Here is a 16,072-nt window from a genome sequence, read left to right on the forward strand (position 1 = left end):
CTCTAAATTTTGCCTTTATAATGTCTAGGTTTGGTAATCTTAGTGCTGGGGTGCTGCTACAGCTCTGCTGTGCTCAAAAGGAGTCCTAGAAACCATCCCCAGTGTCCAGGTGCTTTGAGAGCCAGGTCCTTGTAGATGCCCTGGAAAATGAACATTTTTGTGATGCATTTGTGATCTATTTTCCCATTCAGAAAAAGAGCAGAGAGGAGACATGTGGGGAAGGCAGTGGAGTGGAGATCCTGGAGAACAGGCCCTACGTGGACGGCCCGGGGGGCAGTGGGCAGTACACACACAAGGTTTACCACATCGGGATGCACATCCCCAGCTGGTTCCGCTCCATCCTGCCCAAGGCAGCTCTGCGCGTCGAGGAGGAGTCCTGGAATGCTTATCCTTACACAAGGACAAGGTAAATCTGGGCAAAAATGTCCACAGCTTTCCTGTCGGAGTCCAGGGCATCCCTCTGGCTGCCCTGGCTGTCTCCAGACCCTGGCAGGGGGCTCAGAGACCTTGGCACGAAGTCAAAAACACCCGTGGCTTCCATTTTAGCCCATGGGAGAGGCTGCCCCAACTCTGTATGAGGAATTACAGCCACAAGGGTTTGAGCAGTGTGATAGGTGAATTGACACAGGGTGGAAAAGTAGAATTTTGGGGTTTTTAGAATGGGGTTCAGGGGTACAAGATGGAGGGATTTGGGCGTGTCCTGGCCTTCTTCTCCTTCTCCTTGCCCTCCTTGTCTTGCTGTGATGGTGACACTTTTCTGTTGGTTTCAGGTAGAGATTCCCTGTCTGACACAGGTGATGGGCATTGGCACAGATCTGTAAACACACACACGTAGTTTTGAGTACAAAATGTGGGAGCTGCCCGAGGTTCGGGGCAGACTGCCATGGCTTCTGTACTGGACAGACCTGGGCAGGTCAGAGAGAGAATGTTCTAGATAAGGAAAAATAAACAACCTTGAAAACTCGACCTCACACATTCCAGCCCTCTTCTTAGGCTGTGCAGGCTGGGGAACAGGGACTTTTATGATTTTGGGGTCATTCCAAGCAAAGCTGACCCCGCCAGTTTCCCTGTGTTAAAGACAGGGCTTGATGTCACTCTCTGGCAGTGGCATTTCCCTCTCCAGTAACATCCTTCAGAGCAACTGGGGTCAAATCCTAAAATTCCTGTGCAGTGCTCGGTCTCAGGAGTTTGCCTGGGCTGACTGCACACCTGCCTGAGAATTTGTGGCTCCTTGCTGTAAAATGTGGAGCTGTTTTGTCTGGCTTGGGCAATCATGAATGGTTTCTATTTGTATCTGCTTAACATTGCAGATCTCTGCACGCTTGGGGAGGTTATAAATGTGCACAGTGCTGGGACAGATGTCATGCTGAATCCTGTCAGGGAAGACAGGATGCATTTGTACAGGGGAAAGAAAAATCTTAATAAATAAATAAATAATCACAGCACTTTTTTCCTGAGAACTGTCATTTAACTAGAAAATAACAAACCTACATCCTATGGTTTTCACCCTGAGGAGGGAAGAGAGCCAGAGGCTCTGTGGAGCCCTCTGGGACCTCCTTGTTTCATCTGATTTTGTCAGGGAGGACTTCACACACCCTGGAAAAAAATAACCTTTGTGCCAGTTACTCCATTTTAGAGCATTTGCTCTTTTTCAGATTTACAAATCTGATTTTCCTGACATCTTGCACAATAAAAAGGCTTTAATGGCTATTTTGACTTTTATGAAAAATCTGGAAAAATTTTCTGGTTCTGTTTTAGCTGGTCTCTGCAAGTAACATCAATCCTGGGAAGGTGGGGAATCTGCGTGTGCATATGGGCTGTTGCCAGTGACTGAATATAATGGAGCTGCCTGACTTTTAAGTGATTAAAGTTCACTTCCAGTCAGTTTTTATCTCTTCTCTTGAAATGCCTATGAGTCAATCAGTTGGCTAGGAAACCTGTGCAGCACAGAACTAGTTTGTATTTTATTCTGCCATAGGTTCCAGGCAGGAGCTTTGCCTTTCTCCTTGCACAGGTGCATTTCCTGGGTGTCCTTGTATCAGTATCCATGTCACAGCTTTTTAATGTAGTGGGCCCAAAATTTATCTCCTTGCTGAAAGCTGGTGAGCTCCTGTCTTAAGAAGTTATTAAAGAACAACCTCCAGTTGGTATTTTAAGCATATCTGAAGGAGAACATGAGTGAAGGCTGGCTGGGATTTGAGGCTGATTTACTCTAAGCTGTGTTGTTCTGGCTCCCAGGTACACGTGTCCTTTTGTGGAGAAGTTCTCTATTGATATTGAGACCTACTACAAAACTGACCCAGGAGACCATAACAATGTGTTCAACCTTTCTGCTGCAGAAAAAAGACAAACCATTTTAGGTAAATAGCCTTCTTCCTCTACTTTTCCCTGGTTTTGTCTTTTTCTTTTTTTTTTTTTTCCTTGGTGTGTCCATCTGCCTGTCCATTCTCCCTAAACACACACCTGCACCCTGTCAGTGTCACTGCAGGTGGGGTTACATCAAGGAGGGTGAGGTTATCAGAATTCTCTTCTAGGCTTGATGTAAATCCCATAGAAATAATCTGAATGCCCCATCTGTAAATTTAAACTGATGCTTTTCCATCTTATTTATGCAGCTCCCAAGAGGAGTAAGACATCTAATGAATTTGGGGGTAATAAATAGAAATAACCATAGAAGAGGAAAAAATAGCTGTATAATTGTGAAAATATTGCTGTATATTTGTGTTGCTCCTTCATGTATATGAAAATTATTCCTGTCTGCACTTTTGAAGCATGAAGTTGCATTTAATTTTTGTTCCCTCTCCTTTTAGTCCTGCCCTCATGTACATTAACACTCACTTCACAGCTGCCTTTAGAAGATTGAGTTAACGTAAGGAATTAATGAGAAAAGGCAAAAGAATTTCAAAAAAGTACTTTTGTACTTCATCTGTCCTCATTGCCTGTCTGACCAGGCTTTCACTGCTGAGCAGGCTCGAGTCCCACCAGTGCACTGAGAGATGTCACAGAGCTGTCACTTCTGGGGAAGTGTGATCCTGCCCTTGAATCCAAACTTCAGATGCTTCTGCTGAGCTCTGGGGGTTGCAGGTCTTTAAAATATGTTAATTCACTCCACTCCTGCTGCAGCTTCCACTCCTCCATTGTTGGATTGTTAATTAGGACTTTAGTTAAACTTTCTGCTTTCCACAGTACATCTGGTCTAACAGTGGCAGATGAGGAGTTCCCAGTCCCCTCCTCTGATGGACCCAAAGATGAGATGTTCCGCGGGCAATGTCTGTTCCATAGCAGGGCAGGTGTGTTTAACTGTCTTGGCTGAGACAGCTGCAGCACTGAGTGATATTAGAAAAGCTGGAAGGTGGAATGTGCAACAGATCTGTGTGGAGCTGGAAAGACAGAGCGTGCAGAGCTGCCAGAGTGCTGTGGATCTGCAGTTACTGTGGGCAGAAACATCTATTTTGGAGCAAAGCCTCTGTTTGCTGGAACTGTGTGTGCTCGTTCCTCTGGCAGAGCTGATCTCTGCCCAGCAGCAGTGTATAAACAATTTAAATATCAGTTGTTTAGGTGTAAGTAAAAAGAAACTAAATTGCTGTAATGCTTCTGGTACTTACTACAACAGAAATAACTCATGAAAAATGATGTTTTCATGTTTTGCTCAGGCAAAGGAAAGGTCTAACTGTTTCTGTTCTCTTTCTATAGATCCTATTGATATTGTTAAAGATCCTATCCCTCCCCACGAATACAAAGCTGAGGAGGATCCAAAGCTGTATAAATCAGTGAAGACTAAAAGAGGACCCCTCTCAGAAGATTGGATTCAAGAGTACAAGAACAACCCAGGGAAATACCCCATCATGTGTGCATATAAACTGTGTAAAGTGGAGTTCAGATACTGGGGGATGCAGTCGAAAATCGAGCGCTTTATCCACGATGTTGGTGAGCATTTATGGTCTTGCAGAGTTCACTCCTTATTGTTTGCACTGAATTGAAACATGAAGGTGAGGCATGTGCAATGCATCACATCACAGACACGTCTGTGAAGAGACTCTCAGATCTGATGGCTCTGTGGGTCAGCTCACAAAAAATCCTGTTATTCTGTCACTTATAATTGTGGTATGTACAAATCCGAACCACGTGTGCCCACTGAAAAGGTTTCAAGTCCTGTGTAGGCAACATCTTGCATTCTCCTTTTTAAAATTTATTTTTTAAGATAAACTTGCCAGATCATTTTTAAACTCTGCCAGTCTTCTTTATTGTGAGCAAAATCCATCCTGAAGGGCTGCCTAAAGAAATAAGCTTCACTTCAGTGTCCTGAGTGGTTCCAGAAAACCACTCCCTGGAGCATCCCTAGTTTCTACCTGCCTTGTGACAGGGCTGGTGGGTCTCTGTGTGGCTCTGAGTTGTGAGTAAATGTCCTCCTTTGATGGGTGCATCATTGTTAGGTCAGAGCTTTTAAGGAGGAATTGGATGTGTCTGGGAGTAACTAAGTGAAGACAGTACAGGTGGTGGCAGTGCTGGCAGTAATTTGTTCTTTGCAGAAAATCTATAAAACACCTGATACAGTTTCTGAGGCTTACCACAAATGATGGGATCTATGGCCAAGTGGAAAACCTAAATAGTGTTTTAAAGGAGCATTCCCATTTGAAAGGGTAGAGGTCTGGCTGTCCTCTGGCAAAGAAAATGCCAAAAAAAAGGATTGTAGAGGATGCTACCACCTTCCTGTGCACTGAAAATCCTTCTGCATGGCCTCTACAACTCTGCTTTTGATGTGCAAGTCTTCACAAAGTGCCTGATTTTAGCATAAGTCATTTTCAAGCTCTTTGCAGTCACACTGTGCTCCTGAGAGCTAATGTGAAAAACACTGATAGAGCAGTGGAGAATAGTGTGCACCTCTCTGAATGCTCACAGACTGTTTTCTTACAGCTCCTTTGCTTTTCTCTGGGCAGGGATGGAGGCTTTTCCTGCTGTAGGCTGTGTTACAAGTGCCTCTCTGCACTGAACTCCCTTGGCGTTTTGGTGACACGGGTTAATTTAGTGTATGCTGGAAAACACGGAGGCAGAAAAACAACTCCATTGTATCTGTTAAATGAAAAAGGAGCATGTGACTCTTCCAGTTCAGAGGTGTTTGGCATAGATTAACTGTGGTCCCTTAGAAATATTGCTTTTGTATTCCCTGAAAGATTGCCTGCCATTTCCCTCTTGATTGAGGCTTTGCACAGAGCAGAGCCAGCTCATTGTCTGCCTTTCAAAAGCTTTTCCAGCCTGTTATAAAGATGGCAAATAGTGTTTTTCAAAGTGGTTAAGATGCATGAAATCAGGGAAGTCTTTTAGGCAAGACGAAGTAGAGTGTGTGAAAAGTGAGAGTAAAAGCTTGGGGTATCTGCAGGAGCTGTGTGGCCTCCCCCTGCCCTGGGATAGCTCTGGGGAAGCCATGAGTGGGCAAAGTGCCACAGCATTTGTACCAAAGCCAGCAATGCATGAGGATGTTTAAGTTGGAAAGATGTGATTACAACAGGACTGACCAGGCTTAGGTGCAGATCCTCGTGTGGGGCTTTCAGCTGGTGGCCAAAAGCAGATGGAGACCTTTGTGCCTTGTGCACCTGATGGTGAGCCGAGTTCCCAGGAGCCAGAGTTGTTGTGGTGGGTCAGCCCCTTCTTCCTTGACATTTTCTTCCTGGTTCCTCCATTCCCAACTCGAGCAGCTTTATTTCTTGGGGAATTAGCCCACCCTGTGCAGGGTCAGCAAGCCACCAAGGAAACAAACAACAAGATCCAAACTCTGCCCAATGAGGAGCAATGCTTAGTGGAACAAATTAGAGAATGGGTTGAAAAAAAGAGCAGGTGTGAGGTAAATGATGGATGGCTTGAGCAATGTGGAAGGGCTGCTGAGCACAGAGGGAGGAACTCTGGGGGACGGTGTTGAAACGTTCTCACTCGTACTGAGTGCAGCAGCCATTCTTTCCCATGACTAATTGGACAGTTACTCAGTGCTTTGACAGCCTGAGACACAGACTAAAATTGTGATTGTGGGCTATTAGTCTGCTTGGCTGTAATATTTGTATGCTTTTTTACTCCTTTCCCATAGATTTTAAGTTTAATTGGACTGGCACTGCATAATGTTCTGCTCCCACTTGCTTCCTAATGGTGCATGTGGGCTCTGAGTCCTTTGTTGTTAAACAAGTGTGTTGACTGTGTATGGGTTATTAATTATATACTGTGGCAAAGTGTGTTCCATCCCAGTAACTGGAGCTTTGTCTGAGCCACTGTGTCCTGGGCTAAATATGCCCAAATTGCTGCACAGTGGTGGAGTGGTTTTTGGAAAGCTCTTTTGCCCAACTTTGGCTTCACAGAAGCACTCAAATGACTCAGTTCATCCACTGCCCACTGGATCCCAAAGGTAGAGTTTTGTCTTTCCAAGGGGAGGCAGGTTGCAGTTGGCATGATGTGGATGTGACCACAGGCTTGTCTTTGTGAGGGTTCTGAGCAAGGGAGGGCAGGGAAGCAAAGAGGTGTGACTGCAGGTGGCCTTTGGCTGGAAAGTACTGGCAAGGTTATGGGATCTCTTGGGACATGGACAATCAGGGATCCCGTATTTGCTGTCAGGAAATTGTGACAGTGCATTATGAAATTATTTGGGAGGTTGCTTCTGGGTACAGAGGCAATGGGTATCTGAACAGTTGCTTTATTTGGATAATGGGGGCGTTAGGGGCAGAATTTGTTGGTGGGTTTTGTTATTTATTTCTGTTGAGATCTTACCACATTTACTATTTTAATTTCACGTTGAAAAACAAGCCCAGAATTACAGACCAAAGCTTTTTAAATTCACATGAAGCCACCTTTCTGTCCTGGCTTGTCTAATGGTCATTTAAACTTCCTTTTGTATGATGGAGTCCAACACCACAAATCATTTAGGAGTCAGCACCTCAAGGATTCAACCAGCCTCTGAGTTGTTGAGGTGCTGAGCTGGAAATCAAATGATTTAAATGTTTGCACCCTACTCAGCTCTTCACAGATGATCTTTCTGCACAGCACAGTGGGAAATGTTACAATAATTAAATCAACACATGATGACGGGTGCTCTGAACTCAGCCTGCACATTTGTGCATGTGTGGTGTTATTGTTTGTTTGCTTTTTTAAACAAAGCATTGCACTCTGGAGAAATGATAGTCTACTTAATGACTGATAACCAGCTGGTAGCTGCATCCTTGTCAAAAAACCTCTTCCCATTTTTTCTGCCTGACTTCAGTGAGGTGTCTGATGAGGCTGTAGAGTTTTCCTCTGATTCTGGGGAAGAAGGCTCAGATAAGCTTGGGGCATGTTGGTGGAGGGGGAAAACCTGCTGGCAAGGCAAACTTCCAACTGTGCTGCAGCTGGGGCAGTGTATGACAGGGACTTCTGAGGCTGAGTAGGACACATTTACACCTTCTCTCCTTCCAGGGAGAAAAAGGAAAGCCAGCTGGGCCACAGATTCCCTCAGCACTCTTCTGATGGGCATCTGCTCCAAAGAGAGTTTTTCCCAATTACTCTCTTTCCTGAGCCTGGTGTCTCCCCTCCTTTTCACTTTCCAATAAAAAACTTGTTTTTCTCTAAGATTTTGATACAAAAAAATGCTTTGAGACTTGTTTGTTTGTTTGTTTGTTTTCATTGCACAGGGAGAGCAGCAGTGTCTGGACAGGTCAGTCATTTGTGGCTGGATCCTGGCTCCCTGTAGCTGTGTGGGACACTTGTTGTGTTCCCTGGGTCTCTGCAGGGAGGCTGCAGGCTGGGCAGGAATTCAGTGCCCACTGCTGTGCACAGAGGAGCCCCTCAAATTCTCTTCCCTAGCACTGAAGCCTTTTCTGCAAGCCATGACTTTTATTTTTCCATTTCTTTTGTACCTGCACAGCCTCATTCACCCCCAGGTTTTCTCCTCGTGTTTAAGAAAGAGAAATGCAGCACTGCTGGCACATCCCAGGTGAAGGCCAAACGCTGGGAAAGTAATCTGTTTTTTGGACTTCTTAACTAACCTGCAGGGGTAGAGGCACAGCAGCTCTGGAGCCCTGTGGTGCCAGCCTATTTTCAAAGGAGCAAAGCTTTAAGGAAGGGTGGTTTAGGATGTCTAATCGAAGGGATGTGAGCAGGGCACATGGGGAGGTCTGTGGGTTGGCAGGAAGCAGTGCAGGTGATGTTTGAGATCTAAGAAGGCAGAGAGGAACTTCAAGAGACTTTCTTTTACCCCCAAGTGGTTTTCATGTTCCCTGTGAGGTTAATCCATTACAACACAGATACGTGGTCGGTGGCATCTGTGCCTCTACACAGAGAATTTCTGAGGAGTTGGGCCACTGATACATCAAGGCTGGATTTCAGGAGCAGGAGTGGAGCCTGCTGAGCCCTTGAACGGGGCAAGCTGTGGGATAAGAGCAACATTCACTTCTGTGTCTGATCACAGTCTGTTTTCAAGGTGTTCCAAGCAAGGTGGAATTGGACACCGTGGGTGTGGAAGTCCAAAGCGTGGTGGGGACAGCAAGAGAAATGTTTTCTTGGCTTACAGTGTGGGTGTGATGCAAATTTAATCTTGGTTTTTAAGCTCTGCTGGTTGTCAATCATAACAGGAGGTGAAGAGGCTAAAACATTCTCCTGTAGTTCTGCAAAAAGTAATCTGGCAGGGGAAATAACTCTGAATCTCAACTCAGGTCGAACAGAATTAAGGTGCTGAAGGCTGTCATTCTGCCCCCAGAAGGTCACACTCTGCTGGCTCAAACTTGCCTCTCCCTTCTGCAAGTCTGTCAGCAAAATACATCAAATATTGATAGATTTAATCTTGCTGTGTAAATGAAGTTCAGGTTGAGCTGGTCCGTGGCATTAGCTGCTGATCTCAGTGGCCATTTCCTCTTGGCAGCCTGGCTTGGGATGACTGGTGGCGTTGAGGACTGACCAAAGAGCAAAACAGAAATAAAGTGCTCAGATCTGGAAGGAGCTAAACATAGAAAAACATGCTTTTTTGTGTTTAAGAAAACAAACAAACAAAAAAGTGATTGCTGAAAACAAACTGGATCTTTAGGGTGTGACAGTGGTGGGATCTAAGGTTTTCTGTACAGCAGGGAAGCTCGTGTTGCTGGCAGCACCTTGGAAACCCTGCACGTGGTGGGACCACCCCCCTTTGGCCACGCTCCTGGAGATGGAGAGTGGCTTATGAGGGCTGTCTTACCTCATGGTGGTGCTTAGAGAGCTCAATCTGCAGCTCCCAAAACCTAAATGATTCTAATGTAGCCTATTGATTGCTCTCTTAATCCCACTGACAGCAAATCCCACTGATGCTTTTGGCTTGTCCTTCAACCTATCTCTGCCTCAGTTTCCTAGTAATTAAAGAGGGGGCAATATTAATTGATTGTTTATTATCAGAAAAACTCCTGAGGATCAGTTAGTCAGTCTTTACAGAAGCTTTAAAAGCATCATTACTGCTGTGTGATCCTATCAGAAATGAATAGCGGTTTGGAGTTTTGACCTGTTGTGAGCTTTTAAGGAATAATATTGGTGAAAATCCTGAGTGACTTTTATGTTTTAAAAGTCTTGGGGGTGTGATGATGTTAGTGAGTGAGTCTAAGTCTTGGGGAGAGTATCTGTTGCCTGGTCAGGTGCCTTGTGTGTTGATACTGAGGCTGCTCTTCTTTCAGATATGTGATACGTTGAAATATTTTAAATTGGCTTTACCCACTCTATTTTTCTCTTGCAGCAGAAGACAGATGGTATCTGCAAAATAAAGCATCTTTATTCCCTCCTTTACTTTGCTTTCTATCCCATTATCTCAGAAGCTCCCATTTGTGATGCTGTTTCACTGATACATAGAAACCAGGTGCAGAAAACGGGTTTCCAAGGACAGGAATGTGGGATGTGCTTCTGTAATGTAACAGCTGGGGAGGGCTGTGGAGCATCCATCAAGGAATGACTTGAAACTCTCCAGGATTAAAAACAAAAATCAGTAGCTTTTTTCTTTTTTCTATTTTCTTTTTTCTTTTTTTAATTACTTGGTAGTATATTTCACTTTGAAGAAGGGTCCAAATGTTACAACTTCTGTAACTTCAGGGATTTGAAACTGTGGTCTGTGTGTGGCTCCTCCTTGGTGGAGCAGCCAAAGTCTTCCATCCAAAATGAGGAAATCCCTTTCCAAGATAAAAGCAGTGAGAGAGGACTGGCTGATTCCAGCGATTTCAGGTTGATTAGGAAGAACTGAGGAGATAAAGTAGATGAAGTGCCCAGGTTGCCACCCTGACCGTGTGAAGGTCCTGCAGTGCAGCACTGCGGGTTGGGTGTCGCTGTAACGTCCCTGCCGTGGTGTTGAGAGGCTCTGGCAGGGGAACACGTTGGTTGCTGGAGTTTGTGGCTCCGGTAACGGGGACGTTTTGGCTTTGCAGGCCTGCGGAAGGTCATGGTCCGGGCCCACCGCCAGGCCTGGTGCTGGCAGGACGAGTGGTACGGGCTCACCATTGAGGACATCCGGCAGCTGGAGAAGGAGGCCCAGCTGATGCTGGCCCAGAAGATGGCCCAGTTCTGCGGTGAGACTGACCCGGAGCAGCACGGTGTGAAGGACACTCCTGGGGAGAAGGACGTGGAGCCCAGCACGGGGTCACCTGCAGACACCGAGGACGCCTCTGCGAACAGCGACGCGGCCTCCGGCAGGTCGCTCACCAAGCAATGGTCCACCTCCTCCAAGTCCTCACGGTCCTCAAAGAGAGGAGGTAAGATGCTGCCAGTGACTTGCTCTTCTGAACTCATGGAGGTTGGGCTTTTGGGGAGATGGATCATGTCTCCTTGTGACAAGTGCCTTTGGGATGATGTGTATTAGTCCTATGAGTCCTGTTAGCTCAGAGGCCTTCTTTACTGGTGCTGCAGGCTCAGTCTTTTCAGGTGACCTGTTTTGGGTTTGGGAAGGTTTCTAGTCATCCCATAACTGTGACTCAGAGTCACGTGGCAGAGTTGCCAATGTCAAAAACACAGAATCTGTAAAAACACTGTAGAGAAGCAGGCAGGAGCTGGCTGGCAGCACTGGGGCTCAAAAGACAGCCAGCAGCACAGTCCTTGTTACTCAGGAGCCACTGGTGGCTTTCTGAGGCCCTTCCATGGTGTTCCCTTCTGGATATCTGCTTATCCTTGATAGCTGTGTCACAGCAGGTACCTGTGCTCCTTGGCCAGGGTTCTGTGGCACCATGTGCCTGTCATTTCAGGAGGGGTGTTTGGCTGCACACAGTGAAACGTCTCGTCAGCTACTGGGGAGATTAGGGCAGGTACCCCCAAAGGTGCGTGGGGGCTGCTGCCTTCCCCTGGTAATGATGTGCAGTAGCTGTTTGGAGACAAAACCTCACCCTGAGATTAGGTGGGATTGTACATTCCCTTTGAAACACCATTCAAGGAAGCTTTCAGGATTTTGATGTTAAAGCTCTGCTGTGGATACCCTGTAAGGACTCAGCTTTGAGGCTTGGATTTTGTTACTCACCTCTGCCTTGGGATTCACCTCGTTTTGCTGTATTTCCCTTCTTTGGACCCTTCTGTACAAAGGGGTCACTCCACTTTGTGAGTTACAGCCACAAGGTTCAAGCCCTCGGCATTCCCTCTCTGATTAGCCAAGTGCTGCTGGTAGCAGGGAAATAGCAGCTCTCACTGCAAGAGGGGAAAAAATCAGGAAAACCCCAAGAGGCAGGATTTCTTCCAGTGATGGTGGAAGGGAACATCTGGATGAGTGAACCTTCTCCATCTATCATAAGCACCAAATATCGGGAGCTGAGTCTCCATTTTTATTTCCCACTCCATCACTGATTTCATCACAGGGTGAATGAGAGAGGAGCAGTAGCTTTACCTTGCGATGACTCACTCGAGTGAGCCCCAGGGAAGAACCTACCAGATGCTTCATAAATCGCTGCATAAAGATAAAAATACTGGCTACTTTGCCCGCATCAGGATTTTATATTGATGTACCCATCTCCCATTATGCTCTGGGCACAAACCCCCTCTTCCACTGCTGACATGTTCGCTGGGAGCTGGAGTTTTCAGACCTCTCAGGTTTTAACTGGGAGTAAAGCATGGTTTTCTTTTCAATTGCAGAATGTCTCAGCTTTTACAAGGAAAAGTAATGAAAGAAATTAATTGTGATGTGCTGGGAAGTACGTCACACAGATATTTTAATCCTCCTTCATGCTGGCAGCACATTACCATATGGAAGCAAGGAGGGCTGTCGCGACGCACCGCCACCTCCAGATGAAAAAAAATGCCTTTTCTCCAAAAGATTTCCCTTTTCTCCACCACCCAAGTGAGATCTCTGCTGATGGCAGGACCCTTGATGCCCTCCCCTATGTTATTAGGTGCTCTATTTTTAGCAGCTATTCTGTGAGTGCCTTGACGTCACTCCGGCGTGAATTAGCTCTGCTCCGCCACCTCCCCGCTGGCTGCTCCCAGGGTGCTGGGAGGGTGGGCAGAGGGGTGCTGGGGGCTGCTGAGCTGCAATGACATCACTCTGCACAGGGTCTCCGTCCTTAGTAGAAGAATTTGACTTATATATTCAACTCTGTTGGAACAATAGCATGAAACGGCTCGTGCGGCTGTCACAGTAACCGGAGCCTTTCAGGCTCTTGTACATGCTAAAGGAGAACTTGTCAGTCTCCTCAGGTTTTTGCTGGGTTAGGTGGCTGCTGTGAGTGCTTTGTGTGTGCTCTGTGTGACAGGCACCAGGGGACAAACCCTCTCTCCCATCGTTCTCTGGACAGCGCTCCCTTCAGCAGCTGTTTCTGAGACAACTTCAGCCGAGAAGTGCTCAGGCTGGATGGTTGCTAAATTATATCTGAAAAAAAAGAAAAGAAGAAGCCCTAATGTGTTTATATTTAGCTCAGAGAGCTCTGGAGGCAAAAGTGAAAGGGAGTAGGTAGGTGTGGGAACAGGAGGGCAAACAGCACTACAAGGACTTTGGGGTTTCTCCTTGCTCTGTCAGGACCGCCGTTCCAACAGCTTCCTTTGAAGTAGTCGGACAGCATGTTGTTTAAATCATTCAAGTTTAAAGTTTAAACAGATCTCTAATCCAATTTGTGTGGAAGCAATTTCCTTCCAGAAAACAGATTATTCCTCTCCAGGCTGCTCTGCTGAGCTACCCACCCGAAAGTTAGCGAAGCAGAGGCATGGCTTGTGTGCTGATGAGAGGCACGGAGAGAGCTTCCAATCAGCCTGCTTCCTTCCTAATTGCAAACTTTAAAACCCAGCTGATTTTGCACGTCCTACTAACAATTATAAATAGCTGCCATTCAAAATAGCAGAAGAGTGATCCAAGCAGCTTTGCTTTAATGTAGCATCTTGCTGTCAGGTTCTACCAACAGTAAACAAACAGGATCTGTAAAGCAGTACACTGACATCACACCAGCATCATCGGGGTTTTGTGTTTTTTAATATTGCAGCAGTGAATTTTCTTGGAGAACACATGATTCTTCCTCCAGCAAAGATCATGTTGGGAACTCTCCGTCTTGTCGATGGGGCGTTTTGCATAAAGCTTTTTTGTTTTTTCCAGCAAGTCCCTCGCGCCATAGTATCTCCGAGTGGAGGATGCAGAGCATTGCCAGGGATTCAGATGACAGCTCAGATGATGAATTCTTTGATGCACATGGTATGTGGAGCCTAAATCACCATCGTTTCTTCCCTGAAATGGTGGGGTAAGAGAACGGAAAGCATGAAGGGCGGGGGGTGAGCAGGGAAGGAAGCGAGACTTTTTTGCTTTGAAGTCTTTTCCTTTCTAACCATGACGTGCAGCTTCTTCCAGCATCACCCAGCAGATTCTTACATTAATGCAGCACCATTTCAGGTGCAGTCTGAGCTGTTTGAGGGGATCTTGAACAGTCTTAGCCCTAGGGGCTGTATTTTATTTGGTGCAAACGAGTGTGCATGAAAGCCAGCAGTACTAACTGGGCTGTGGGTGTGTCCTAATGATTCACTGTGACTGATTATTTTTCTAATTTGTTTTGTAATCAGTAAGAGGTATGTTTAATTGTCTTGTCTGGGCCTGAAGAGACCCAAATTTGCCTTTATTAAGTCCTCATTCTCCCATTCCAAGAAATACAACAGCGAATGCAGCAAGGTGCTTCAGGTGCCAAAATTAATCAGTGTTGATTCCAGAATTCTCAAATTAATTTTGATTATCTGCATTAAGAGAACACTGTTATTTTTTTTTTTTCTCTGTGCATGTGTGTGTGAAGAAGCTTTGTTCCACTGCACTCATTTTATATATTGTGCTTAATGCAAATTTAAGCCTGAAGGGCTCCATCTCTACTGACAACAGATGGACTCTCCTCCTGGCTGGTCTGATGGAAGTGAGGGGTGCAGTATTTGCTGATGAAGTTAGGAAATGTTAAAAGATGACACCCCAGTTTCGCAAAGCAGAATTTCGCTGGTGCTCAGCTGAAGTTCAACCTCCAAAAACTGATAGTATCGTGTTCCAGAAGAGTTCTGCCATGAGTGCTTAGGCATGGATCTCAAAGTGTGGGGTAGAAAGGGGTGTGTTGTGGTGAGCTGCACAGCAGCAGCTGAAATGGCTGGGACATGTGTAAATTGGGATAAATGTGTGTCTCCTGCCAGGAAGGGGAAGGGCCAACTTAGTTTAAGTATCACTATTTATTAACTTATGTAGCATTTACAACAAGTATGTGAGGGATTTATTGGAGCAGTATAAGGGGAGTGAGTCATCCAAACAGCACCGTGGCTATCCACACGCTTTTTGCCTTTTTAATTACTCAGTAATAAAACTGAGATGGAGACAGCTCTGCCTGGGATCCAGAGCCCAGGGAATCCCTGGCATGCCCCTAACAGGCCTGGGAAGGGGAATTAACAAAAATGAGCCTTGTGCACCTCTGTTGCAATACTCGTAGGAGGTTGCTAAGAGTAAAAGCAGCTGCTCTCCTGCGAGTCTCTGTGTATGCACAGTTTGTCCTCTGCGGTCGGCACGGTTGGGTTGAAAAGTCTGCTTAAATCTGGTGGGATTTTGGCTCACGAGCCAAAGCCTTGGCGTGTGTGTGTGCAGCTGAACAGAGCCCCATCCCCAGGAGGGATCTCTTGGTGCCCCTTGGCCTGCAGAGACTGCGGGTCTGTGAGCAGGGATGAGGCTCCGCTCGCAGCTCATCCTGCCCGAGTCGGTACCATGGGAACTGGCAGGGCTCAGGATGTGAGTCAACAGCCAGCAGAGTTCCTCACAAGTGCTTCCCATCCACACACACACACGTTTCCTCACAGTGCAGTGGGCGTAACCTGAGCCCGAGAAGATTCCTTGTCTCCAGCTTCCCACTCACCCCCATTCACTGGTAAAGATAGTGACAAATACAGTAATATCGAGTATCTATCCTGTAATAAATGCTAATAATGGGAGTAATATCCCATTCAGGGATCACTTGAGCAGCAGTAAGGGCTGTAATTAGACCTCTCAAGGAATTAAGTTTAATATTTAGATTAAGTTGCTGGAGGAGCTTAGAGTGCAATCGTCCTCTTAATTCTCTGCCAGCACGTGTGTTACAGGCCTGTGCTTTCCACTTGCTCTGGACAGGCAGCTCCAGACTCCTGTGTGCAGGGAAATTGGGGTTTGCTCAAGTTCTTTCCATGGCTGAAAAAGGAAATGGCATGCTGGTACAAAATTTCCAGGTTGCTCTCTTTTTATGGTCAAAGTTGAAATACAAACTCCTAAAAATAATCAGGCTTTGCTTGGATCTTCACCTAGTGCCCTTCATACATTTTTTTTTCTTAAGCCATTGCTCAGATTTGCTGAAAAGATTAATATATTTCATAACCTTATTGCGGGATTCTTCCAGCTAATTATTTTCTTAGTAACTGTACAGCAATAAGAAAGGGAAATCCTAGTCTGGGACTCTGAAGATTACAGCTTTTAGATCTTCAAGATATCTGTAATTACGGCTGTTATTACGTTTGTAAATCTTTATTAAATTTACAAGCCCAAAATTTTCAGGAAAGACATACTAAGCACAGAGGTATAAATAAATTAGAAAGCACTTAACCATCATAGCAGCAAAAGATGCATCCTCAATGGAAGAAAAAGGCAGAGAGAGAGAAAAGAGAGGTCCCCTTCGTA

At 45.8% G+C, this 16,072-nt stretch overlaps 1 protein-coding gene across 9 annotated transcripts in view; it reads left to right on the forward strand.

Moving 5' to 3' along the window:
* Positions 1-16,072, forward strand: part of PITPNM2 (phosphatidylinositol transfer protein membrane associated 2) — a 125,732-nt gene that overhangs the window by 76,079 nt on the left and 33,581 nt on the right. For 8 of the 9 annotated variants that reach the window (XM_053959311.1, XM_053959312.1, XM_053959310.1 and 5 more), the window contains 5 exons: positions 192-406; positions 2,239-2,360; positions 3,694-3,927; positions 10,383-10,706; positions 13,514-13,609. In XM_053959311.1, the coding sequence (XP_053815286.1) occupies positions 192-406; positions 2,239-2,360; positions 3,694-3,927; positions 10,383-10,706; positions 13,514-13,609 (991 nt within the window). The remainder of the gene's footprint in view (positions 1-191; positions 407-2,238; positions 2,361-3,693; positions 3,928-10,382; positions 10,707-13,513; positions 13,610-16,072) is intronic. The other variant, XM_053959317.1, reaches the window with a different exon arrangement.

The sequence above is a fragment of the Vidua chalybeata genome, chromosome 18 (genome assembly GCF_026979565.1).
Source record: "Vidua chalybeata isolate OUT-0048 chromosome 18, bVidCha1 merged haplotype, whole genome shotgun sequence".
In the NCBI taxonomy this organism is placed as follows: domain Eukaryota; kingdom Metazoa; phylum Chordata; class Aves; order Passeriformes; family Viduidae; genus Vidua; species Vidua chalybeata.